Source organism: Balaenoptera acutorostrata, chromosome 11, assembly GCF_949987535.1.
Source record: "Balaenoptera acutorostrata chromosome 11, mBalAcu1.1, whole genome shotgun sequence".
Classification (NCBI taxonomy): domain Eukaryota; kingdom Metazoa; phylum Chordata; class Mammalia; order Artiodactyla; family Balaenopteridae; genus Balaenoptera; species Balaenoptera acutorostrata.
Genome location: NC_080074.1, coordinates 95388535 through 95416507, shown reverse-complemented (window position 1 = coordinate 95416507; position 27973 = coordinate 95388535). Strand labels below are relative to the sequence as shown.

The 27973-nt window shown below is 34.2% G+C and overlaps 1 protein-coding gene across 4 annotated transcripts in view; it reads left to right on the top strand.

Moving 5' to 3' along the window:
• The window catches only part of ATF7IP (activating transcription factor 7 interacting protein), a 118224-nt gene extending 90332 nt beyond the window's left edge, over nt 1–27892 (top strand). For 3 of the 4 annotated variants that reach the window (XM_007196039.2, XM_007196041.2, XM_057556678.1), the window contains exons 8-15: nt 64–152; nt 2530–3168; nt 8001–8065; nt 15892–15970; nt 17909–18064; nt 20390–20572; nt 21972–22084; nt 23278–27892. In XM_007196039.2, coding sequence (XP_007196101.2) covers nt 64–152; nt 2530–3168; nt 8001–8065; nt 15892–15970; nt 17909–18064; nt 20390–20572; nt 21972–22084; nt 23278–23700 — 1747 coding nt within the window. In that variant the 3' untranslated portion in view covers nt 23701–27892. The remainder of the gene's footprint in view (nt 1–63; nt 153–2529; nt 3169–8000; nt 8066–15891; nt 15971–17908; nt 18065–20389; nt 20573–21971; nt 22085–23277) is intronic. The other variant, XR_452335.2, reaches the window with a different exon arrangement.
• The last annotated feature ends 81 nt before the right edge of the window (nt 27893–27973 follow it).

The following is a 27973-nucleotide window of genomic DNA, read 5'->3' as shown; positions in this document are numbered from 1 at the left end:
ATAAATAGATATCCCCTAGAATGATGTATCAAGTGACCATTTGTGTGTATATATATTTCATAGAAATGCAAACACAGTGAGACAGATGTTGGAGTCCAAAAGAAATGTAAGCGAGAGCACACCGTCATCCTTTCAAACCCCTGTGAATACAGGTAATATTCTTAACACTGAAATACATTTTCTTAGGAATTGAAGGTTTTGGTTCTTTTTTCTTTCGTTCTTTTGAGTTTGAAATGGACTAAGAAACAGCACAGTTATGTAAAACTGAGTGCTAAGCACAAAGTTTATTTAAAAATCAGGATCGCGGATATGCATGAAAATACAGAAATTCAGATCTCTACTGTAGTGGTTCTCAAACTTTTGGGTCTTCACATCCCCTTATAATCTTAAAAATTATTAAGAATCCAAAGAGCTTTGTTCATGTGGGTGTATTAATTGATATTTACTATGGTGAAAATTAAAACATAAAATTTTTAAATATTTATTCACTTTAAAATGATTACAAACCTATATTATGAACCATAAGTAACATGTTTTGATGAAAAGTAGCTCTTTTCCAAGCTTTAAAAAAATTAGGAAAAAGTGTTATTGTGTTAAATTTTTATAAATCTCTTTTATACCTCACTTAAAACATTAAGATGGCTGAAGATACCTGGATTCTCATATCTGCATCTGCATTCAATCTGTTGCAATTTGTTGTTATAGTTGAAATATGTGAGGAAAATTCAGCCTCATACAAATATGTAGTTGGAAAAGGCCTAGCCCTTTTAGTGAATTGTGGATATTCTTCTTTGATACAGCAAGTAGTAGTTTCTTAAAGGTTAGTTGCAAATTGGAATCAGGAACCACACCAATAAACTTTTCTAAATTTTTCATTAAAATTCATTTGTCTGTCTTGTACTCGGATAGATCTTTTACTAATATCATTGATCATTTGGAAAATGTTCACTGAGTTTTCTAAGTCTTCCAAATGTTGACACATTTCATTAATAAATATTTTTTTAAAATCATATTTATTTATTTCACTATCAGTTCTTCTCAGACAAGTCTTTAAAGATTTGGGAAGCTGTCCTGCCCTCAGTGGCAGGTAGACATATTTTCCAAAGTTCTAATTTTTGTTTTTTAAAGCTCAAATTTTATTATTGACAATAAATACTGTTGGTCATTTTCTTTGAAGTGACTGCCGTATTTGGTTTATTTTCAAGAAAATATTTGCCAGGTACCCAAGTGTGAATAACCACAGTATGCTTGCAATTCTTTCAAGTAAAAGTGGTTTTCCATTAAAAAAGCCTGTTAGCTCAGCTTACAACTCAGCCAGTCTTACAAGCACTTTTCCTTGAGCCGGACATCCTTATTTGGCATGCAGCAGTAATGCTTTATGTGTACTTCCCATTTCTTCACATAAAATATTAAGATGGACTATACTCAAGAATTGAGATTTAATAGAATTAGTAGTTTTTACTACTTCATAATGAACATTCTTAAATGAAACTGATTTTGTTTGGTTTTTACTGTGCACATGTGGTATTAAAGAATGCAGTGATAGTTTGGTACCACTACCTTGATTTTTATACTGAGACATCAAAAGTTTTACTCACCATTGCTTTTGCTCCATCATTGTAAATATCTGCACAGTGAAAAAGTCAAATAATGTTTTATTATTGTTATGGAAATAGTTTGGACATTTCAAACTTCCTGAAAGGGTCTCAGTAATCCCCACGTGTCTCCCTGGACTGCACCTTGAGAATTGCTGCTCTGGCGTGCCTATGATTTTGGAAAGACTACAAATCATTGAGAAGAAACTTGGTCATTGATTTTAAACCTGTTCAAATGAGAATAAACACAAGTGGTTGAACTAAAATGACTATAAAACTACAGTGACAAGCATTTTGATTTTCTCTGCTCTTTGTTATCTGCTCCTTAATTCATTTCCTATCTTCACCGTGCTATTTTCCATATCACATAATGTCAATAGAGTGTTAATAGAGACAGCCTCTCCTCACCAGTTCCTCCCCAGGGAATCCAGTAAAATTTTTGATCCACAGATAGAGGTTTCACATTGTCCAAATGACAAAATACCATCACCAGGTTTACCTGTTATTCATTAATGGTACTCTTTCTAGATTTTCTATTTGAGTTTATGTATTGCCAGTGTTCTAAGGCATTTATAATATTTTTAATATACTTTCAAAATTGTCTATACAATTTTACCTAGTTTTCAATGTTTTTTAGTTGTTTTTCCAGCTAGTTACTCTGAAGTAAGTATAATAATTTTCAGAGACTCTTTTTATACAGAGATAGCAGTCCTCTGCCTTAATCATAAAACATGTGCTGTTTTCATAATGTACCAAATACAGATGCAAAAATGCTTCTACAGATAATCTAAGAATTCAAGGATTTAAATCTTGAATTAAAAATTTAATTATGAGAGACTTTACTGTATATACTGCAATACATCAAATTTGTATTATATTATCTTAGCTGATAAAGATAGCTATTTAAACTGAGACTTCTTTTTTCTTTTTATAGTATCTTCAACCAATCTTGTCACTCCTCCAACAGTTGTCAGTAGTCAACCTAAATTGCAGCCTCCAGTGACTTCGGGTTCTCTGACAGCAACGTCAGTTCTTCCTGCACCCAACACAGCTACAGTAGTTGCTTCTACTCAGGTGCCTAGTGGAAATCCCCAACCTACAATCTCTTTACAGTCTTTACCAGTGATTTTGCATGTACCTGTTGCCGTATCCTCCCAACCTCAGCTCCTGCAGAGCCATCCAGGGACTTTAGTGACCAATCAACCATCTGGCAACGTTGAATTCATTTCTGTACAAAGCCCACCTACAATGAGTGGTCTTACCAAAAATCCAGTATCTTTGCCATCCTTGCCAAACCCCACTAAACCAAACAACGTTCCTTCTGTGCCCAGTCCTAGTATTCAAAGGAATTCTCCTGCCAGTGCTGCACCACTAGGAACAACGCTTGCTGTACAGGCTGTTCCAACCGCGCACTCTATCGTGCAAGCCACAAGGACTTCTTTACCCACAGTAGGCCCATCAGGACTCTATAGTGCATCAAATAATCGAGGCCCGATACAGATGAAAATTCCAATTTCTGCCTTTAGTACTTCATCTCCTGCAGAACAGAGCAGCACTACCACCACAAGAATTGGTAAGTCAGTATGGAGGTTTAATAATAGAAATGCAAGCATGTTAATAGCCTATAGGTAATTGAACACGTGTGTGTGTGTGTGTGTAAGTGACTAGCATTATTGGAAGAACAGAGTAAATAGAATTTTCACAGAGATTATTTTTAGTAAGTTTTTTGTTACCTAAGAGAAATGATGTTGTTACAGTGGGATTTGAGAGAGAGTTTATTTTGAGTGAGAAGTTAGCATTTGTAATTTATCTTTTACTAGTTTTCCTAATCTGTGCGAATTTTTAATTTAGGCTTTGTAGCAAGCATTATGAATTACTTTTCTAATACATTTTTCAGATATATCTGAATAGAGCAAGTATATTTTAAAGTATCTAATTGACATAATATATGCTAATAAGAAGAAAATAAAAACCACATATCTTCCCTACCCATTTGGAAAAATCCTCTGTGCATTCATTCCTCATATCTTACAAATTTGAGTGGTTTAAAAGTGGGTCTTCCCTCTTTAATTTACTACAGAATATTTGCTTTTTGTTTTCTCTTTTATATATTTTCCCGTATGACATATTACATGATTAAGTTTGCATATGTATATATACTTTGAAGTATTGCAAAAATGAGAACTTGATTGTTCCTGTTTTAAAATCTGTAAAACTCTATATGTCTTCCTTGTTCTTAAAAAGCATACATTTTGTATGTATTCTTGAACTTGCTTATTCTTCATTTCTGATTTCACATTTATCCCCACTGCTTTTGGAAAGACAGGAAAGAGCGCCTAGGCATCATGTATATAATGAAATTCCTAATAGTATCTGTCTTACTGTTGTAGTAAGTGACCATGAAATATAAGAAACAGATTATAAAGTACAAAATTACTCTTACAAGTGAGATATACAAGCCTTGTTTTTTTAAATTTCTCATGTAGTCAGTCTTCAGTAGTGTACTTGCCCTCTGAGTATATTTTCTCATAAAATAGTGACAGTGTTTCATAGAGTTATTGAGAGAGTAAATGAATGGCAGATAAAAATTAATACTGGACTGAAGCTGAATATCATCCTCATACAATTAACATCTGGGATATAAGGGTAAATCTGAAATTTCAAATAGAATTATTATTAGTATTTAAAATTAAATATTTGCATGGTACAGTAACCATATTTTTTTAGCATTATCTGCTATCACATCCTTATATGCTAAAGATGCTTACTTTTAATTGAGGTCAGTGATGAGCAAGGTTTTGGGGTTACTTCATATTTCTCTAATTTAGTTTTCTTCCAGTCATTACTGTTTTTTAATATGTCAGGTGGAAGATGATTATCATGGACATCCTTTTATGTGATTCTGGAGTTTTTCTTCTTTATGAAATTTTGAGCCTAGTTGACATTGTTTTTAATTCATGGTCACAAGATAAGATATATTCTTAAATATAGAACTTTCCCTGAAAGACCGAGGCCTGAAAAGAAATAAATAACTTGAAAGATTATTTTGTTTAATGTTATGAATGCAAGTACCCTAAATACTTCTACAATATCAGAATTGTAATTCAATTTCATTATCCTGTTAACATTGTATGAACATCTGTTGACACAAAAGGTATGTTTTTCCCAAAGTTATCTAGCTTAGTGCGCTTTATTAGTTGTAATGAGTGTTAGTCTGTTTTGTATTTATTTAATTACTTGACTGTCCTTGATTATTTTTGTATATAAAATTAATAGTTTTCCCCATTATTATTAATTAGAACATCAGTCTACTTTTGTGATAATATACATTTATACTTATACGTAAAATTTTATATTTTAACATATATTTAACACATTTATATGTACTTTAATACATAAATTATATTAAGGAGATCTTCATTTTGAGTTCTATTTAGAATGCTTACCTACTTTTGAAAGTAAATTATTAGATGTTAACCAAAACTGTTAACGATAAGCTTTGTTTTTATGTTGTTCATAATGTTAATTAGAATGAGACCCTATGAGAAGATACGTTCTTTGGTCAGGCATTTAGCTGTTGAGCTTTGCCAAAGCCTAAGCTGAAGCCAAACAGCAAATGTTGGCTAAATATGAAGGTTGAAGCCAAACTTCAATACATCCCTAATGTGATAAAGTAATTAGTTTTAAATCCTATGCTTATGTAGTTTTATTTACTTAATGAGAACATGTACTGTATAACTAGACAGCATGCATTTGTATGTATTTTATATACATATATTCCGTAGAGTAAGTCAATATTTTTTGTAAAACGTAAAGTAAAAATTGTCCTAAGGACTACTTGGAAATTTAGAGACCAAATTATAGCTTATGTCATTCATTCATAAAATATCGAATGCCTGTATTGTTCTAAAATCCTGCAGATACACAGAAATGTACAAAATAGTCCCTATTCTAAACAAGCTTATAATCAAATATGGAACTTGGATATTAAATAAATAATTAATTATCAGTGTGGTGAGTGTAAAGATATGAAGGTTTCTGTGAGAGGATATGGGAGATCTGGGATGGTATGAGAATGGAGTGAATGGAAAGATGGTGGGAAATAGGGTTTTAAAGGATTTTTACAGAGAGGAAGGAGTGTGACATCCATGAACACTGGCTGCAGTGAGGGGAATGGTTTAGAGGGGGAAAAACAGGGAGACCAGTTAGGAGGCTCTTGGAGTGATCTGGATGAGACATGGTGTGGTAAAAATGATTTAAAGGTCTTGCATTGCATTCATTTTCATACCATTATCCAGCACCTACCGGGGTATACTACTAATTGGCACTCCTGTAAAACCTTTTTATTATTCTGGTAAAAATGCAGTGTTGGTAAAAAGTGACAATATCTTTTCAAAATAAAGAGATAGAGATGTTTCCCATATGACAGAAAGAATTTGAGGTACAATTTTTGACCTTACACCCTGCCAATTTTATTGCTTGAGAGATTGATTTGTAACTTTTAACTTTCATATTTTATCTAAAGTAGATATTATAGTAAAAGAAAACAAAAGATGCAGTGAGACTGTAAAATGATTAAGAATCAAGAAAACAATCTGTAATAAAGGGGTAGGGGAAGTTAACTGAAAATCTAGAATAAGGAATATTATTACAGCTCTGTGAATAATTAACTCTTTGTCCTGAGACAGTTAGGTCAAAGACTCACTCTGGATAACAAAACTCTCATAGTTATCAGTATTTGTGTGTGTGTGTTTGTGTGTGTGTAAAGAAGTAAAACATTTTATTAAGCAATCTAAATCTTCTCTGAATCTTGAAGATAATTGTATGAGGATATTTCAACAGAAAATAAAAATGAAGGTCCCTCACCTACTTTGCTTCTGAATTTACCTTTTATTTTCATTTGAAAATGAAAATGTGTTTTAAATCCAAATGAATGTATTCTGACATTGTATATATGTATTAAAAAAATTGGTAGTAAATTGCTGATGTTTTGGTAATGTCATAAGTGTAATTTAATACTCAACCATGTAGGATCAGTACCCTGGAAGTAGTTTTTTATTAAGTAGTATTTCAAGAACTTCACAGTCCAGAACAGAAGCTGATTCATTATAAATGAAGTAATTTTAAGGTATTAAAGATATGTGTATATCTTTTTTAAGTTAACACATCTTAAATTATTTCCCTGCGATATTCCTTAGGTTAGAGTTACATGTGTGTATGTATATATGTATATATATATATATATATATATATATATATATATATATATATATATATATTCTTCCTACAAAAGGAACTAAGATAATTCAGATAGGGTAGGGAGAAATTGTAAGGGCCTCCTTTTACTTGCCTAGCCTAGAAAACCCTCTTTTTTAATAGGTAGATATTTATCCTGATTTTTTTGACATACAGACTTATATGTAGAAATACATGGTTCTGTTTCCTGTTTCTGGTTTTGTTTTTTTAATATAAATGGTTTACTTTATATGTGTGTTATGAAGATTTACAGATGAAAGGAGTGCCATATTTTGACCAACGTTTTTTCTGACAAAAAGCAAGGATGGGATGTTTCAACATTAGAAAATTCCTATTAATATAATTGACCACATTACCAAAGAGAAAAAACTGATTAATCACCTCAGTAGATAGATGCTCAAGACATTTGATAAAATTTAATACCTTCTCTTTAGAAATTGAGGCAGAAAAACCTACTTGGTTTCTTTTCTGTGCTGTTTTTTCATTCAGCTATCTTTTTTACAACTATATAGTTGTAGTTCTATACATACAACTTTCATATGTATGTGTGTGCATGTGTGTGTACATACACGCATGCACACACATACATATACCACAAACTCAACACAAGTTAATTGAAAACTGAATAAAGAAAAATCATCTGTGATTGACCTACTGAGATTATCCATGTATATTTCATCAGAATCACTGTTTGTAACTGTTTCTCTAGTGAATTTATTACATTTTTGCTATTAATTTAATACACTTAATTTAATACATTTTGCTATTAAATTTTGTTATTAAATTTTTTTTCTCCAAAGGTATATAGTATGGAAGGATTATATTTTATTTAACCATTCACGTTACAGCATTTAAGTTACACACGTCTTAAATTGTTTCCCTGCAATATTCCTTAGGTTAGAGTTAAAATTTCTGGTTAATGAGTATGTGAAGTGTTTTGATCTCTATTATGAATTTGTCCTTCTGAAAAACTTTGTAGTGGTGGTCTATGAGAGGATCTATTTACATATGTAACATGTTGACGATAAAAAAAAATTGGAGAAAATTAACATGAATTGTTGTATGTAAAGCAACCCATCCTTTCACATTTTGTAGGTGCCTTTAAGAATAGCTCTGAGTTTTGCTTTGTTTTGTTTTTTGACTCCTCAGAAAACCAGACAAACAAAACAATAGATGCTTCTGTTAATAAGAAAGCAGCTGATAGCACATCACAGGTAAGATTTTTCCTGCTGTTTCAAAGTAAAATTGTAATTACAGTCCATAAGAGAATGAATTTCTATCAGTATTCTTTGGTAAAATGAAAATTATTCTAAGTCTGTTTTTTACAACTGTCCACAAATTTTCAAACAGCGTCTCTGTGTTGTTTGACAGGAATTGAGTTTTTTTTGCTTAGTAATTCTCTTAGAAATAATATGTTTATTAAATTAACTAACTGCTTGGATTATATATAATCGACAGTCTAGTTGTTTTTCTTCATATATTGTGAAGTTTTAAGTCTCCATGTGTAATTTCTTCCTGGCCCATCTTATTTAAGAAGGTCTCACTGGTTTACCTCCCCCGGGGGGGTCCCCCCTCCCCCCCCATCCTCTGTCCTGCCATTGCCAGCACACACAGAGACATCATTTTAGTTTCTTCAAAGCTGATCAGAGATAGCTTTTATGGAAGGAAAATCTTGATCTTTCTGATAGCTTATTAGCACTTTGCCAGTCCTGGTACTTTTTCATGTTAAATTTAAATCACTCAGGAATGGAGTAACTACTTTTTTCCTGTATTAAATTAACAATGTTCATCATACTTCTTTTACTATATTGCTTTAGGTGTAATAGATTTATAGGGAAGTCATTAGGTTGTTGATAGTCTAATTTTATTTTCTTCCCTTCCTCTTAATCATATCAAGAAATGCATATATTTTTCCTAGAAAAGACATCTGAGGATGTCTTGTAGTAGCTATGTTTTTAATTAAAAGTATATGGAGTACTTTCTGGAAGACACATGGTATAGGAAATGTTGATATATTCAGTGACTTTTTTTTTTTTTAATTTATTTATTTTCGGCTGTGTTGGGTCTTCGTTTCTGTGTGAGGGCTTTCTCTAGTTGCGGCAAGCGGGGGCCACTCTTCATCGCGGTGCGCGGGCCTCTTACTGTCGCGGCCTCTCTTGTTGCGGAGCACAGGCTCCAGACGCGCAGGCTCAGTAGTTGTGGCTCACGGGCTTAGTTGCTCCGCGGCATGTGGGATCTTCCCAGACCAGGGCTCGAACTCGTGTCCTCTGCATTGGCAGGTAGATTCTTAACTGCTGCGCCACCAGGGAAGCCCCTTCAGTGACTTTTATGTAACATTTATAGGAAGTCTAGCCTTACTTTATAAAGTAAACCTAAAACTAAACAAAGAAATTACAGACAACTTTATTTCCCTCAGTAATTTTTTTTCTTGTTTGTCTGGACACATTAGGTAATGTTTCAAGACACAAAAATGGACATTGTAATGGCTGTGTTTTTTATCTTGTTAAAAATGATGCTTCTTCTAAAGTTGTACTGTCTAATGTGGTAGCCACTAATCACATGTTGGCCATTTAAATTAAATTTTAATTTAATTTAGCCTTAAATAAAAAATTTACTTCCTATATCACAGTAGCCCCATTTCAAGGCTCAATAGCCAAATATAGCTAGTAACTACCACATTGGAAAACAAAGATATAGAACATTTTCACCATTGCAAAAAGTTATACTGGATTGCTGAAATAAAGTGTATGTAATATTGTAAACATCTAGGTGAAATTAAAATTGATATAAAAGTTTGCTATACTTTTAAAATTCTTTACTTAAAAATATCCTTTTTAAATTAAAGAAAAACAACAAAACAAAATAATATAAAATCAAGTCACACCCAGCTGCTTACTATGTTCTAGAAATTCTAAAACATCATGTGTTACTCCCCACTTTACAGGTTTTAGAATCTAAAATGTTTTACTTTACATTGTATTGTATAACTTACATTTTGATGAACCAACTTGTACCAGTCGATCCAAAAGACGCCTGAAATAGTAAGTGACTGCATCAGGTAGCAAAGAGACAGTGCAACCAAATATTAAGTTCTCAGTGGTTATTTTATTTGGCTTACAGGAAGAGTAATTCAATACCATTGTATGAAAAACACATACAAGTAGCAAGACTAGGGAGCTAACCTGCCAAAGTCATGCCTGGTCAAAAAAAGCAGGATTTTCAGCTTTGAATGAGTACCAGTGATTTAAATAATAAATAGAATATGCAAGTTTTATTATATAATAAGGAACCATTTTGGAAATATATATGTGCTACCAGTTATAAATTGATGCTTTACTGGCTCTTTTGGGTTACAAATAAAATTTTTGTTGTTGTGCTGAATACCTTGATTAAGGTAACACTATTGTTTTTTTGAAGATATATTAAGAAATTATCGTTAGGTTTTTCCCCTGTATGTTACTTAGTAGCAAATAGAATCTGGTATGAAACAGGTAGCTTGTGATTCTTTAGACTGTTAACTTTCTAAGTATACTCTGCCAACTTCTTTTTTCTCTGCCAAATTTTACTTAGCTGTACTTCTGAACACTTTAAGGCTATTATAAATTAGAAGGAATCTGGATGGCTTGTATGGAAATGACCGTTGTTCAGACATAGCTAATTTGAAAATAATTAAATGTGTAAAATATTCTCTTAGTAGTCCTTGAATGAAGATTTCTCTAATGTCCTCCAAATAAGTATTTATTAACACATTCCATATAATGAGTTATTACTACATATTTTATTCATAGATCTCATTTCATACAGTACATTACTAATATATTTCATATGGTGAAAAAAATTATTTATTCGAAGTATCATCGTATGTTGTAAAACAGTGTAGAAATCTTTTTCTGCCGCATCTGTAGTTTTATATTACTTTTTTGAGGGACTCAAGATCAGCCTCAATTTTGTTGATTTGCTATAAGGACTCATAAGACCTGTGACAGGTTATACTCATGGTTATGGTTTATCACAGCAAAAGGTAGAGAGCAAAAACAGCAGGAAAAAAATATGCATCAGATGGGATTAAGTGCAGTCAGGCTGAGGCTTCCATATTCTCTCCTATCCAGCCTGCACAGGATGTGCTGTCTCTATGGTTATTAAGTGCAGGGACATGAGCCAATAGTCTTTGCCCAGGAAGCCTGACTGAGTATCAGGGTCTGAGCTGACTATACAGCTGCGTCTTTCTTTGTAACCAGCCATGGCAGTCAAAACTCAGGACCCCAACAATGAAACCAGGTGTGCATCGTCAGACTTGATGTTTGTGCAGATCAATCCTGATAAGCCAGTATGACACTGTTTAAGGTGTACATAAGAAAATTATCATTTATTAATGTAAACTTTCTAAGGGTCACGTTCCTGGTAGCCAACCAAGCCTGACTGTAGCTCCCAGGTCCCCTTGGAGAGATGTGTGTGGAGTGAACAACCAGGTCTTCTGTATTAACAACTTCCCTTGTAATTTTTGAAGTGCCCTACTCTAGCCTTTCAAATATGTTCTAGTTATTGCATTTCAAATATGTTCTTGTTATTTGTTTCAGTTAAAAAAAACCAAAAAAACCCAAAAAACCTACAAAGCCAGTATCTTTGCTTTCTTGAAATTTTCTTAGTGTTCACTTAATGAGAGTGGTCTCATTTGGGGGAAGGACACATGATTAAGTAACTTTTTAATAAAATAGATTCTTAGTATTAAAACTTATTTGACAGAACTAAGATTTTTTTAATAGTTTCAACTTGAGTAATTCTGTAATATGTGTAAATGCAGATATAGGCGTGTAACGTCTCTGATTACATAAGTTTTCTCAGAATTGATGGCAGAAAAAATGTGAAGATATATAAATTTGCACCTAGTGGCATAGAAATAATAAGCTCTAGAGTCAGACAGTGGCTCCTGTCACTTAATAATGTGTAAGCCTTGAATAAGTTATCTAACACCTTGATTTCTTACTTATAAAATATGGCTAATGCTGGTCTCAACCTCAGGATTATTGTAAAGATTAAATTTGTTAATGAATGTACTGATAAAACACTTAGCACAGAGCCTGACGGGAATAGTGCCAGCTATCATGACTGTCTTATAATTGCTGTTAATAGTTATTGAAATAATTCAGTTTTATTTCTCAAGAAGAAAATGTAACCAGGAAACTACCTGTAGTATGTGATAATAGATGAATTTTATCAGTCAGGTTATGGTAAATAAAAATATAATGTAGATTAGATCATTGATTATAGATCTTCTCTTCCTATTATAGATTATACATTATAGAAAAATATGCACCTTATAATAGAGCATCAAAACATGAGTGAAAAACAATAAAAGAAATAGACAAATTGACCCTTTTATCGTTATAAAGTTTACCTCTTTATATGTTGTCTAACATTAATGTGATTACAACAGTTTTTTTATGCTTGCTTTTTTTAGTGTGTTTGTGTATTTGTATTTAAAGTGAGTATCTAGGAGAAGAAAACTAGTTATTTCTTGATTTCTTGATATATTATTTCATCTGACAATCCCTAATTTTGATAGGAAATTTCATTCCATTTAGTTAGTATAGTCATTGATACGGTTGAATTTAGGTCTGCTGTTCTGTAATTTAAAAAATATGTCATCTATTTTTTTGTTTCTGAGTACTTTTTTCCTACTTTTATTTTGTGTTGATTTTTAAATATTCTATCTTAATTTTTCTGTTTCTTCCTGTATTTTTCATTTTCTACTTTTGAGATTTCTTATTTGCACATTTGTTAATATCGTATTTTCCTTTAATTCTTTGACATATATTTTTTTCATTTTTTAAAAATGGAAGTATAGTTGATTTACAATGTTGTGTTAGATTCTGGTGTATAGCAAAGTGATTCAGTTAGACATATGTATATATTCTTTTTTATTATAGGTTATTGCAAGATACTGAATATAGTTCCCTGTGCTATACAGTAGGACCTTGTTGTTTATCTGTTTTATATATAGTAGTTTGTATCTGCTAATCCCAAACTCCTAATTTATCCCTCCCCCCCTTTTCCCCTTTGGTAAGCATAAGTTTGTTTTCTATGTCTGTGAGTCTCTTTCTGTTTCGTAAATAAGTCAATTTGTATCATATTTTAGGTTCCACGTATAAGTGATATCATATATTTGTCTTTCTGTCTGACTTACTTCCCTTAGTATGATAATCTCTAGGTCCATACAAGTTGCTGCAAATGGCAATATTTCACTCTTTTTTATGGCTGAGTAGTATTCCATTATATGTATGTATGTATATGTATATATGAGTGTGTGTGTGTGTATATATATATGTATAAAATATATATATATATATATATATATATATCTCCCACATCTTCTTTATCCAGTTATCTGTCAGTGGGCATTTACGTTGCTTCCATGCCTTGGCTATTGTAAATAGTGCTTCTGTGAACATTGGGGTGCATGTATCTTTTTGAATTAGAGTTTTCTCCAGATCTATGCCCAGGAATGGGATGGCCGGATCATGTGGCAACTCTGTTTTCAGTTTTTTAAGGAGCCTCTTTATTTTTCTCCATAGCAGTTGCACCAATTTACATTCCCACCAACAGTGTAGGAGAGTTCCCTTTTCTCCATACCCTCTCCAGCATTTACTGTTTGTAGACTTTTCAATGATGGCCATTCTTACCAGTTTGAGGTGATACCTCATTGTAGTTTTGATTTGCATTTCTCTGGTAATTAACGATGTTGAGCATCTTTTCATGTGCCTATTGGCCATCTGTATGTCTTCTTTGGAGAAATGTCTATTTAAGTCTTCTACCCATCATTTGATTGGGTTGTTGGTTTTTTAGTTTATTGAGTTGTATAAGCTGTTTGTATAATTTGGAAATTAAGCCCTTGTCAGTCATGTCGTTTGCAGATATTTTCTCCCAGTCCGAAGGTTGTCTTTTCGTTTTGTTTATGGTTTCCTTTGCTGTGCAAAAGCTTATGAGTTTCTTTAGATCCTATTTGTTTATTTTTGCTTTTATTTCTGTTGCCTTGGGAGACTGACCTAAGAAAACATTGCTATGATTTATGTCAGAGAATGTTTTGCCCATGTTCTTGTCTAGGAGTTTTATGGTGTCATGTCTTATATTTAAGTCTTTAAGCTATTTTTAGTTTACTTTTGTGTATGGTGTGAGGGAGTGTTCTATCTTCATTGATTTACATGTAAAAAGCTGAAGAGACTGTCTTTTCTCCATTGTATCATTCTTGCCTCCTTTGTCAAAGATTAATTGATCGTAGGTGTGTGGGTTTATTTGTGGGCTCTCTATTCTGATCCATTGATCCATATGTCTGTTTTTATGCCAATACTATGCTGTTTTGATTACTGTAGCTTTGTTTATTGTCTGAAGTTGGGAGTGTTAGGCCTCCAGCTTTGTTTTTTTCCCTCAGGATTGCTTTGGCAATTCTGGGTTTTTTGTGATTCCATATAAATTTTAGGATTATTTGTTCTAGTAATTCTCTGAGCATATTTTTAACAGATGCTTTGAAGTCTGCTGAATTCAACATCTGACTCCACTTGGAGTTATTTTTATTGACCATCTTTTGTTTTTAGTTGGGTTCTACTTTACTGGTGTTTGCGTGTTTGTCTAGTAATTTTTGATGAATTTAAAGCTTAATTTTAAAAGTGGACCTTATTTTGAAAAATGAACCTTTAGATCTGTTGTAGCAAGTGGATTCTGTTACATTCTTCAAGGGTTTGTTAAGAACTTTTCATTTTCAATTTTTCAGATTTGTGATGTTTGTAAACAAGTCATTTTCTATGAAGTCATTATCAAAGAAAGGTTTATAAGTGTTTAGATTTAGAATTTAGATTTAGAATTTAGATTTAGATTTACATCATTGTGTTTGGATTTAGAATTACATCATTGTGTTTGGATTTGGCCTGAATATCTAACATCAAAGAATTATTTTCTTTAATTTTGCAAAATTGGAGTTTTGTAGATGAAAGCCTTAATCATTTGGAGTTGATATAATATATCATAAAATAATTATGATTAGCATTTATTAAGCAGTTACCATGTATCATGCCTGGTGTTAAGCTCTTTGTATGCATATTTGGATTAATCCTTATAATAGATGTCATATCCAAATTTTGGAAATTGAGGAAATGTCCTTTTAACATAAATTCACATAGCTTGTATGTGTTGGAACTAAAAGATGCACTCAGTCTTCTTGACTTGAAGATCTTGGCTCTTTAGGTCTGTTTTGTACTGCTTTCCTTTTTTGCTGCTATTTTATAGTTAAAATTTTTTAAAATTACATTTCTAATGATTTTGGACAGTGGGTGGACTTCAGTCAAATTAGATGGCAGTTGATTACAGCACATCATATCCTATCATGTGACAGCATTCTTCAGGGAAAAAAATATATTATTTTATGTAACCTAATTCTGGCTTTAAAGTTGCCTTTGGTGTTTTTGTGAATTAACGTTGATAATTTAGTGTAGGATTGGTCAACATTTAAATGTTAGAAAATGGATTGTATGGGACTTCCCTGACAGTCCAGTGGTTGAGACTTCGCCTTCCAATGCGGGGGGTGAGGGTTCAATCCCTCGTCAGGGAGATGGGATCCCACATGCCTTGGGGCCAAAAACTGAGGCGTTAAACAGAGGCAATATTGTAACAGACTCAGCAAAGACTTTAAAAATGGTCCACATCAAAAAAAAAGAAAAAGTTAAAAAAAAAAAAGAAAATGAATTGTTTACATTTAATCACTTAAAACACTTGATCATCACTTTAATAGCTCTATGCAATTGACAGTGTAATTTAAAAAAAAAAGAATTTATTGTGAAAAGATTTCAGAGTTATTTTTTATGTGGCAGATATTTAGCTCATGAGTATCCTTGGGTCATTTATCTGACAAACAGTCTTTCTTCAGGTAAAGCCATTTAGGTGTCCAAATTGAACTAGGCTATGCATTATCCTTGTTTCCCCTCAGTATTATTTTATTTTCCTTATGTCTGCCAGAGTTTCCTTTGCAAAATGCAGATGTTTTGTTTTTCAGAGTGGAAAAGCCACAGGCAACGATTCAGGTGGGGTCATTGATCTGACAATGGATGATGAAGAGAGTGGAGCTTCACAAGGTACTTAAATATAAGTAATCATACTAAGAAATGCTTTGATACCATTTTTCTCTCTTAATCCATTATATTCAGTGAACACAGATCTCTACCCCATTATTTGTGTCCTTTTTAGAAAGAGGGTTTTTAAGATCAGAATTAAAAAATAGAAATCAGATCTTGAATGTATATGAACAAGGCATAAAGGAAAACAGAGCAACTAGGAGAATATTTGACTTGTGGAACACCTCTCCTTTTATATCTGTTATTTCACTTGATCCTTACAATAACCCTATATTGCTCATTTTAGAGTTGAGGATAGATTCAGAGTGCAAATTAAACCCAGGTCTTTTGACTTTAAGTTAAATGTTTTTTCCATGTGTGTGTGTGTGTGTGTGTGTGTTTTAATGTAGATGTTAAATGAAAGTAATGTTAAAAACCATGCACACCCAGAATTCTCAATATTATTCTGAGTTATAATATTTAGAAATTATATTGGTTAGATATTAACCAATATTCCCAGTTATTCTTCCACAGTGTTAATAGGTGTTCTGTGAATAAAAGTTCATGGTTAAATATGCTTGGAAAATGCTGAGTTAAAATTATATGGATTTTTTCCTTAATACAGATTTCTCTGAGCCTTTGCTATGCTAATTTGCAGTGTAAATCTCCAAGAATGATTCAAGCTATAAAGTATTTCTCAAACTTATTTGAGAATAACTTTGTTCACAAACATATTTGTAAAACTTTGTGGTGGTAATTATATAATGCATGTGGAAAATCTAATAGGATAAGGTGCTAATTATTTTACCTTAAAGACATTAAATTTTTTAAAAAACTAAAGATTTTTTAAAATTACATTTTAGGGAGTAAGATAAGTTGGTTTTAGGAAAACAAAATTAAGTAGCTATACAATTCATTATGTGACATTAAAGTCAATTTTTTTTTTTTGTATAAAACTGATGTAAAATTGGAAGGTTTGCCCCATCATTTGTCAGGGTTGAATTCATGCCCGTCTGATTATTGTTTAAAAGTTTCAGATTTTCTGTATTACTTTTACTATTTTTTTTAATAGAGAAATCTTAATGGAAGGAATTTCCTAGAGCACAAAAATAAATACAGGTTATTTTTGAGAAGACACAGGTAGGGCTGGTTCTAGATAAAAAAGTAAAGTAAGGGGCTTCCCTGGTGGCGCAGTGGTTGAGAATCTGCCTGCTAATGCAGGAGACACGGGTTCGAGCCCTGGTCTGGGAAGATCCCACATGCCACGGAGCGGCTGGGCCCGTGAGCCACAGCTGCTGAGCCTGCGCGTCTGGAGCCTGTGCCCCGCAACGGGAGGGGCCGCGATAGTGAAAGGCCCGCGCACCGCGATGAAGAGCGGTCCCCGCACCGCGATGAAGAGTGGCCCCCACTTGCCGCAACTGGAGAAAGCCCTCGCACGAACCGAAGACCCAGCACAGCCAAAAATAAATAAATAAATAAATAAATAAATAAAATTTAAAAAAAAAAAAAAAAAGTAAAGTAAGCAAAGTTTGTTATCAATGCTCTTGCCAGTTCCCTTTCTATCACCTCTGCCTCTTGGAGCCTCTTTCCATTGTCCCACCACTGAGTGTTACTTAAATTCTCCCATCTAAAGTGCATTGTTCTTCATCAACACTCAAGTATTAAAGTAGCAGTTGCTAAAGCCTTAAATTTGTTGTATTGAGTTAGAAGTAGGATTCTTGCATTTAAAAAAAAAAAAAGTTAAACTGTGTTTTCTTTAAATGTGAATTAGAATCTGTGATAGAGCCAACAGTGAATTGTTTAAGGTCCTGACTTGGTTTTCAAATTGGCAAAAGTGCACTTAATTAAAATACAAAGAAATTGTTCTCTTAGGGGTAAATGTGACTGAATGGCAAGGATGAACTTGTATTTCTAATTTTTTTCTATCAATAATCATATTGTCTCACTTTTCATTAACAGACCCTAAAAAGATAAATCACACTTCTGTGTCAACCATGAGCTCTTCTCAGCCTATATCTCGACCATTGCAACCCATCCAGCCAGCACCGCCTCTTCAGCCATCTGGGGTGCCAACAAGTGGACCATCTCAGACAACCATACATTTACTACCTACAGGTAAATGTGCTGAATCACTGAGCTGAAACTTTAGTTTTGCTTGCAGTGAAATATGACTATGAAATTGAGTGGAAAGATTAGACAGAAAATTAGCTCATTTAGGTAAATACCAATGAGCGTGATTGCTGGATCATACGGGAAGAATGTGTTTGGTTTTGTGAGACACTGCCAAAGTGTCTTCCAGAGTGGCTGTACCATTTTGCATTTCTGCCAGCAATGAGTGTGAGGAACTCTTGCTCCACATCCAGCATTTGGTATTGTCAGTGTTTTAGATTTTCACCATTCTAATAGGTGTAGTGGAATCTCATTGGTATTTGATTTGCATCTCCCTAATGACATGTTATGTTGAGTATCTTTTCGTGTGCTTGTTTGCCATCTGTTATCTTCTTTAGTGAGGTGTCTGTTCAGATTCTTTGTCCACTTTTTAATCGGGTGGTTCATTTTCTTATTGTTGAGTTTTAGGAGTTCTTTGTATGTTTTGGATAGTAGTCCTTTATCAAATATGTCTTTTGCAGATATTTTGTCCCAGTCTGTGGCTTGTCTTCTCATTCCCTTGAGATGAACTGGATTTTAACCCTAATTATGTTAGTAATAAGTTATAGAAACTATAAACTATTTTAAAAAAAGATTAGACAGAAAATTATGAATAGTCCTCATTGTTATTTTGAAGGCAGTGTATGTTTTTGAATGCAGTATGACTTAATTTCGTGGACAGTCTTAAGTATCAGCACTCATACAGAATAGTTATAAAGAAGAGTTCAATTATATATGTCTTTGTCATCTGCCACTGTAAACAGCAGAAATGAATATAGTTTCTCTGGAAGGGATGAGTGCAATGATTCATTCTGAGTATAACCAAGAAGTTATAATTGACTGATCAAACAAGAATTTTTACATGATTCTTAACTAGAAATAGTTTTTTTTTTTAAGAGACCTGCCTCATCCTTGACTCTCTTCTTTCCCTCTGACACCCGTACTCAGCAAATCTTCCCTGCTCTGACTATAAAATATATCGAGAATCTAACCCCTTCTCTCCACCTCTGAAATAGTTTTAACTGGCCTAACACTACTGTCAGAAGATAACCACTAATATTTTACCTGCTACCTCTCAAGAAGCTATAAATCAGACATTTTCAAGATGTAGCCTGTATCTCCTAATCTGTTTGGAAGCCAATCAAGACAGGTTGTCTTCTTCAGAAAATAGCCTATTGCTTAAGAGATTTATCTGCAGAATGCTTATATAAGCACTCTTCTCATTAAGGTATACATTGAGCTCACATGGAATTTGATCCAGTGAAATAAATTAAAATGACAGTCACCTAATTTAGATAATTTAGAAGGAAATGTCATTATGCAAACCCATGAACAATATAGATAGTAAAATGGAGAATAAGGAGATGAAGAGATAAGTATTCCTCCTTGTATACTTTACTTTTTTCCTCTTTCGAAAGACTCACGTTGAAAGTTAGGATATGTAAAGACTAAGCAGTCTCTTTATCTTTATTATATCCAGTGTTTACCTCCAAATTTATTTTATTATAGAGCACATTTTTCCATATGAAAGTATATTTATTATTGATTTTTATTATATAGTTAATATGTGGTCATTTGTAAAATGTAATTCTAATTCAGAGAGTTATTAACAAGAAACTGTTAACTCCTGAAATCATTACTGTACTGCCATGCTGTCACTGAACATTTAGGACTCATATTTTGATAAATATGTGTTAATATCACTCAAGGCATTAATGCTCTCTGGAACATAAATTAGGAGGAATGCCTAATTAAGAAGAAGCCTGTATTTTAATGGGTGTTTTATTGTTTTGAGTAAGAGATGGTTTGGCTCATCTGAAGAAAATGTCAATTATAATAGCCAGTTTTTTTGAACTGTGGGAACACAGAGTTACTCTCTTGGATTTATACCCATCCGTAGAAGGCCTGGAGGGCCAAAAGTTCCACTCTGCTAAGAATAATTTAACACTGAGGAAGGGAAAATTTACTCTTTTAAATCACTCCTATAAGATCATACTCTCAAGGTCTAAACCCTTTCTTCATCTTCACTTGCTTATTTATCTGGTTAAACTAGAGTAGGAAGGGCATTGGACCTGGTTGAGGTACTCTTTTCTTCTGAAGCTTGGATTGTAATAATATTAATTTTCATTGGCCCTATCATTCTTACCTTTCACGATTACAAAAGGAGACTCTTGTCTCTATTTCTCTTTATTATAGTAAATCCGATTTTGTATAAAGTTAATTATCATTTAATACTGTTTACTTAGCATAGAATTTACTGCATTTTTAATACATTTTTCTGCTTTTCATTAGCTCCAACCACCGTGAATGTAACGCATCGTCCAGTAACTCAGGTGACCACGAGGCTCCCTGTACCAAGAGCTCCTGCAAACCATCAAGTGGTTTATACAACTCTCCCCGCACCACCAGCTCAGGCTCCCCTGCGAGGAACTGTTATGCAGGCTCCTGCTGTTCGGCAGGTCAATCCCCAAAATAGTAAGAGACTCTTTGCCGGTATATGGCTCCAAGTTACATGTAGTTCTTTAGCACTTAGTTGGAGTAGCTTATATTGACATTAGATTTAGCAAAAAGTGCTAAATATCATATTAAAACTATTATTAATTCATTTTTCTTGGACTTGTATATTATATGCTATGTGTTCTGGGTGTTGTCTTCAATTTAATTATTTATGGCCTGTACTATCACAGTACCGTATTTGATGTTGGTCTATACTCTATTAAGAGACACCTTGCCTAGTTAAAGTGGGAATGATCAATAGTGACTTAGCCCAGATGGAGATAATGGTAAAGGATAGCCTCCAATGAGAGAGTCTTCAAGGTGTGGGAAGTGGCTGAGAAATAAAAGATGGGAAAATGTTCAAGGTAACTTGTAATTTCCATAGGTATATGTATGTGTATATAAATGGGAAAAATATATATATATATTTTTTAGTAGTAAAATATATCATACAAACAAGTTTCTGTAAAAGATGTATTTAAAGTTTAAAGAAAAATGGCAAAATGAACCATGTATGAACTCCCCACCAGCCTAAGAAATAGAGCTTTATCAGTATCCAGAAGTCTACTATATGCCCGCCCTTAATTGCATCCCTCTCCCTTTCCATCAGAGGTAACCATCATCCTTACTTACTTTCTGTTTTTCTGTATGGTTTTGCAATCTATATAGGTATCACTAAAAATATTTAGTTTTGCAAAATTTAATAGCAAGGGCAAATCCAGCTGTTTAAAGAAACTTCAGTAATGCCGTTATTAGGTGATGGCTCCTAGGAGAAAATAAACTAAGCAGAGTCTCTGGTTCACATTCTGGCTTCAGCTTTCTCAAGTTTACAAGAGCTTTCTCTGGGGAAACCAGTCAACAGTGTCATGAATGAATTCTGGGAAACTGGGCTCACCCCAGTCAGGGTACATGGCGGTACTGAATATATGGCAGGAATGTGGTTGAGGCATGGGTGGCTTCTAAATTTTCTGCTTTTGTTGCCCTGTTGTACGTCAGAAGAATTTTCTGTTGGATGAATGAGTATCCTCAGCTGATCAGCAGGGCATGGAAAGAAAGAGGAACCTCATTCCTGTTCACTGCGTCTCCTGTTTTCCTCTTTCTTGATTTTCTCTCTCACGTGGGTAGCATATATCCTCCAGTGGCTACTTGAGGAAAAGTTCACGGAGGTGGATTTTATTTTGGTAGCTCGCATATGTGAGAATTTCTTTATCCTCGTGCTCAAATAATACTTTAGCTGAGTGTAGCCTTATAGGAAGAAGAGAAATATTTTCCCTTTTGAATTTTAAAAACATCACTTTACTGACTTTAAATGTTTAATTCAGTGTTCTACCAAATTTGGAATAGAATTCTAATCTTGTCACTGAATTTTCTTTTATAGGTGTTACAGTTCGAGTGCCTCAAGCAACTGCATACGTTGTAAACAATGGATTAACCCTGGGGTCAGCAGGACCTCACCTCACGGTGCATCACCGGCCGCCGCAAGTGCACGCCGTAAGCGCGGACGCCTGGTTTCACAAAGTTCTCACCTGCACAGCCGTCAAGTAGCATTGCAGTTGGCACTTTTTTCTTTAAACTGGTTATATCAAAAGGAAATGACAGGTCTTCTGTGTCTCCAGCAGAAGTTTATTGAAGAAAATAGACCTTAGCATTGTGAGCAAATGTTCGTAGGGAATGATGGTTGAGGATTATTGAGTTTGCTTGTGGTGGTGGACAGTGTATAAAAAGAGCCCACATCTGGGGCATGCAGAGTGAAATAGACCATTTTAAACGCATGGTTAAATTAAAAAGAGCACTTTTCAGTATTAAAAAGGATATTTAAAAAAGTATCTTTTCATGTTCTAACTTCAGTTTTTATTTAATACCTTTATTATAGGTATGGCAGCTAATGTACAGAGTGGTTGAGTAACCAGCCCAAGGTCATACCTCATACATTTTCGTCATCTGGCCTTAACTTACCTTTCCAAATGTGTATGTTCTTCACATACCCAATATCTAGACAAAAGTTAATACTTGTTTTTGCCCATACATCCCCTCACTTGTCTATCCCCATGCCCTTGCTCATGCTTTTACCTACTAGCAGAAAGGTCCATGACTATTTCTACATTTCTAAATTTCTGTCTTTCACAGTCCAATATAAATGTCACCTTTTTCGTGCTGACCAAGAACCGACCAAGAACAAAATATACATTCAGCGTTAAATGTGCTTACTTATAAGAATACACTGCTGTCTTTAAATGGAAAAACAGTTTGAAAATGAAAGTAGAGTTGATACTCAATTTTACATGATAGACTGCCACACATGTTACTTAAAAATGTTATGTTATATTAAAATAAGTATCTGTAGTGTAGATCATCAAATCATAAATTATTTTGTTAGAAGTAGATGCTTATTTCAGTTTTTATCAAGATGATGTTCCATCAGCAAGGGCTTTTGTTTCCCAAGGAAAACAGTATTTTAGACCTCGAACGTAGAGTGGGAGGAACCTTAGCTCTCATCGTGCGGGGTGTGACTGGTTACAAATCATCAACTAGAACTTGCCAGAAATGGCATGGGGTCTGGTGTCTCCCAGGGTCCTTGGTGTAAGGTGAAGCCCCTCTAAATGGTCTCTAGGATGCTGTGCTCTGCCCTCAGCAGCGGCCCTCTTTGTGGCCATTATAAACCGGCGTGCCTCTTCTTCCTCTAGGAGCCCCCCTCACGCCCTGTGCACCCGGCGCCCTTACCAGAAGCCCCGCAGCCGCAGCGCCTGCCCCCGGAGGCCGCCAGCACATCGCCGCCTCAGAAGCCACACTTGAAGTTAGCCCGGGTGCAGAGTCAGAACGGCATTGTGCTGTCCTGGAGTGTCCTTGAGGTGGATAGAAGCTGTGCCGCCGTTGACAGCTACCATCTGTATGCTTACCATGAGGAACCCAGTGCCACTGTGCCCTCACAGTGGAAGAAGATTGGAGAAGTAAAGGCACTTCCCTTGCCCATGGCATGCACTCTCACCCAGTTTGTATCTGGCAGCAAATACTACTTTGCAGTACGAGCCAAGGATATTTATGGACGTTTTGGACCTTTCTGTGATCCTCAGTCAACGGATGTGATCTCTTCTTCCCAGAGCAGTTAAACCTTGGAGCCTTTATCTCTTCCTCTTTGAAAAGTTCCACTTTTGGGTCTCGCTTTAATCTTGTGCATGATACCCATTGTAAAATCCACACTGTGCAAGATTTCTTGGACAGATGTGTATATACACTACATTGGTTTATAATCAGAATAAACTCAGCCCATAAAGCAGAATCTTTTCCTGAACAATTCAAGCTTCAGGGTTTTGAAATGTAAATGTGCACCTTGCTTTAGTTTTGAGGCTGGGGTATATGTGTGGGTGTTTGTGCTTTTCTGTATTTATATGTTTATTGCAGTGGAATCTCCCATTTTCATTCTCAAATTTACCTCTCTTCCAGTGTGAAGTAAGTAGATCAAAGGATTTGAGGTATGTATCTGGCATGATTCTGCTTCTCAGAGATCTGTAGGTTCATGGATAAATGATTTAAACTGAATCTAAATGGAACCCAAAGAAAAAATAAAAAGCAAATTGGTTAAATAGTATAAAATAGGTTAATTTGAACACAGGAAAGGATCTGTTCATCTTTTCTTTTGTCTCTTCTGGGTTGTCAATTAGATGAAAAAGATCTGCAATGGGCCCTCTCTTTTCTAATCTGGTTTTTCCATTTATTTTGTGCCTTAAAGATTAACGACAAAAGTAAACAGGGCCATTTGTCCATTATTATTTACTCTTCCCTGACAGCCTTTCACCCTCATTTCTCCTTTATCTCCCCCAAACGTAGCACATCTCCCTCAAGTAAATTTTAGACCAAGCCTTTTATAAATAGTCTCATCAGTGACATCACTACATTTCACTCCAAAAATTTGACTTGCTCTTTTCTTCCAAGAATATAAATGCTTTTTATTTTTGGACCACGTTGTGTAAGAAAATTTTCCTTCAAATATATTTTGGTATCTATGTTGCACAAGGTTTTAGAGATGATGAAAGCAATTCTAGTTTACCTTATCACCCAAAGCATAGTATTCTTTCAAAGGAAGTAAACAGTAAAATTCACAAAATACAGTGAGTAAACTATCAAAGGGAAAGCTCCATTTCTTCTTTATTCTCCTATCATTCTTCCTGTCTTAATCTTTTAACTTTGTTTTGATGGTGCTAAGTTTTGTCTGATTTATCGTATGTCAGCTTTGGATAGGATTTTAGAGTATATCCTTTGGAGTCATTTAATGTAACAATTAGATATAACTTCTGTGCATCTCTGTTCTTTTTCAAAGTTTTAATCAAGTTCAGCTTAGGTCATGGATTTTCATTATGAATGCCAGCTATACGTGGTATCAGGTACGTGTTTGAGTGTTGATAGCTTAAGACAGGAGAGCTGGTGTCATTTGGTGGGGGTGAGAGTGTGGTTGGCCATACTTGGAAAGGAATTTGTGGAGTTTGTGAAACAAATTTTCAACTCATCTTCCCATATCATATTTGAATTCATACTCCTACCTTCTTAAATAAGTTAGTCATTAATTTTTCCTGGAATTATAAGTGGGAGCTATGGCTTCAATATTAATGCTGCTTTGTTTGCAACTTCAATGGCTTGTAATAAGGAAGCATTCTTGTTGTAAAGAAACTCTTTAGAGACTTTTACCAGTCAGTGTACTGTCATGTTGGGTGTGAAGTTTGATTGATGCTGAAGAAAGCCTACAGATTGCCAAAAGTAAATCCAAAATCTTCCTTTTGCTTTCAGAAAATGAGACCACAATGAGAATTAAAGTTTCCACTCATCGTATTTGCCAACCAACTATGTAGGCGTTACTCATTCTAGGACTAATGATGATGGTAAAGAAGTTGCCAATGTCATGCCAATGAAAAATTTGAAAGGGAGAAATTGATGATCTTCTAGATGTGTGTGAGCACCTATCTTATACCTGCATGTATATATGTTTTTACCTGCAATGGTTGCAGTGTTATGTGTTCAAGATCATTCCTGTCTACAGAATAGAAAGCCCACGTTCAAAACTGTTCTTTATTGACTGGTTTTGTGGTCACTTGATAATAATTTGCTTACCTAGCCTAGAAAGGTTCCCTTGGTGAACGTTTATTTATATTCACTAATCCTTTTTTTTTTTTTTTTAAAGTTTTCATAGCATTATATAATCAGGTGAAGAAAGCCCAGTAGAATGAAAATATTATTTTAGCCTATATTGTGTCATTTCTGTCAGAGAAAAAAAATACTTAAATAGTAACCCTAAAAATAGATTTTCTACAGTAAAATAAAACTGTTTATTACAGGTGGTGGAGGGAAGGTACAAAGAGAAATTGTGATTATTTGAGGGAAAAGATATTACAAGATGGTCTCCTTCAGTTAGCCTGCCATGGGATTTATAGGCAACAGCTCTATTGGAGTTACTGATGGGTGCTAGGCTAGAACTCTAGGCTTTTATTTGGGGCAGGTTTTAATGTTGAGGAGTGCTTTCTTTTTGTTTGGTTTGTTTCTTTGGGGACAGAGAATGGAGGACTCAACTAGAAATAGCTACTGGTTACAGATTTTTTTAATAGCAGTTCACACTCCATGGTACCTTTTTTTATTTCACAATATCTTTTCACAGAGTATTATAAACAAGCTTGATAATCCCATTTTGGGAATGCAAGTTTGCTACCTTTTTAGCCTGACAATACTTGTGTAAGTATTGCCTTATTGGAAATCCTGGAAACTTCTGATACTTCAACCTGAAATATAGGATGTTTATATGACATTTAAAGGTAATTGTGATGTTTGTTACTCTCTACTTTGCACTTTGTCAGAGTAATCTTCACCCTGTTTTAAGTGTAAGCCTCACATTTTAAAATTACGTTCTTGCTAGTAAATTTATAAATTACATGCAAAGACATCTGTTGTTAACAGGTAACTTTATGAGGTAACTATATCCCTCTATTCCTCTGGACTCACTTTTTAAAATATGCAGAAAACTGTGTGCTGTTTAACACAGTAGAAGTTTATGAGAGAAGTGAAGAGTAGTGCTTTCTTCCTTGAGAAGTGAGTATTTATTGGGGTACCGTTTGCCTCACAGAGAGGTGTTCCCCACTCTCCTGACCCCCATTGCCAGATAGTAAATGAAAGGTTTAATTGAAAAAAATGACCTAAAGCAAGGAGCCTGGAATCTTAGGACCATCTGTCAGCAGAACTCCTTAGCGGGCCACACCATAGTGTTCTCTTGCGCTATTGGATTAAGTGTTAACGTAGTTTTTCTTTGTTTGCTCTTTTGCTTACATTTTCAAAATGATCATTTATGCAGCAAGGTGTTAATACTACATACATTTTTGTCTTGTTCTGCGAATTTTCCAGTACTGTACAAGATTAACAAAATAATGCCTCTGGTATCCTCCTCTCTCACTTCTATACACTGTGATCTTAGCACAGTAGGTTACGGCAAACACTTCCAAGTGTTCTCTGGGACTTTCCTTCTTGGGCTATTTCAGTATCCTATGATTTATTCATTACTTTAGCTTTATCATTGGCCTGTTTTATTAATTCCAGAAAAACCATGTCCCAGTATTAGATTATTGAAAATAACTCTTATCTAAAACCAATGTATGATTCTGCCTGCCTTACTATTTACTGGGCAAATGATGCCTCCTCCCCTTTTCTAAAATTTTGGGACAAAAAAAAAAAAAGATTAGAACAATTCCTATAAGGTGTTTTGTTAGTGCGGCAGGTTTATCCAATTCCTAAAACTTATTCCCCTTGAGCCAGCCAGTGGGGAGGAATAGGATGATACAAACACATGCTTTGTCTTCTGGTCAAATTATTTTATCGTGCTAAGTAAGTTTTTCATTTTTTTTCATTTGTAGAGTCAGTTAATACCCATCATTTATATTTAATTGCCATCTTTTAAAAAAATTTTGTTTGTAAATAAGGTAACTGGGCAATCAAACACCTTTTGGGAAATCCTGGCTTTAGTGTTTTATCAACCATTTCAAAGTTAAATATAAAAAGAATTCCTTTGTAGTAAACTTGCATCCTGATTTTTCTTTATTGCAGTTGAAAGTGTAAATAATAAGACAATGTAAGACCTTCCTAATGTCTAATAGAAACTGGGCTATAGCAAGTTGCCCTATTTTTATTAGGTTTTGAAGGTTTTTGTGGGGTTTTTCTTTTTTAAATGTACAGTAGAGTGTTGTCTGTATAAGTGTTAACTGTAGTGGGATTTTGTTCAGCAAGCCTGAAATTTATACTTTGAAATAAACTACTGGGTTTTTAACATCCTGTGTACTCTGATTCATTCTGATTATTCTCAGCCCTTGTGTTTTTTTTTTTTTTTCTTTTGGGAGTCTTTCACCTTGTTAA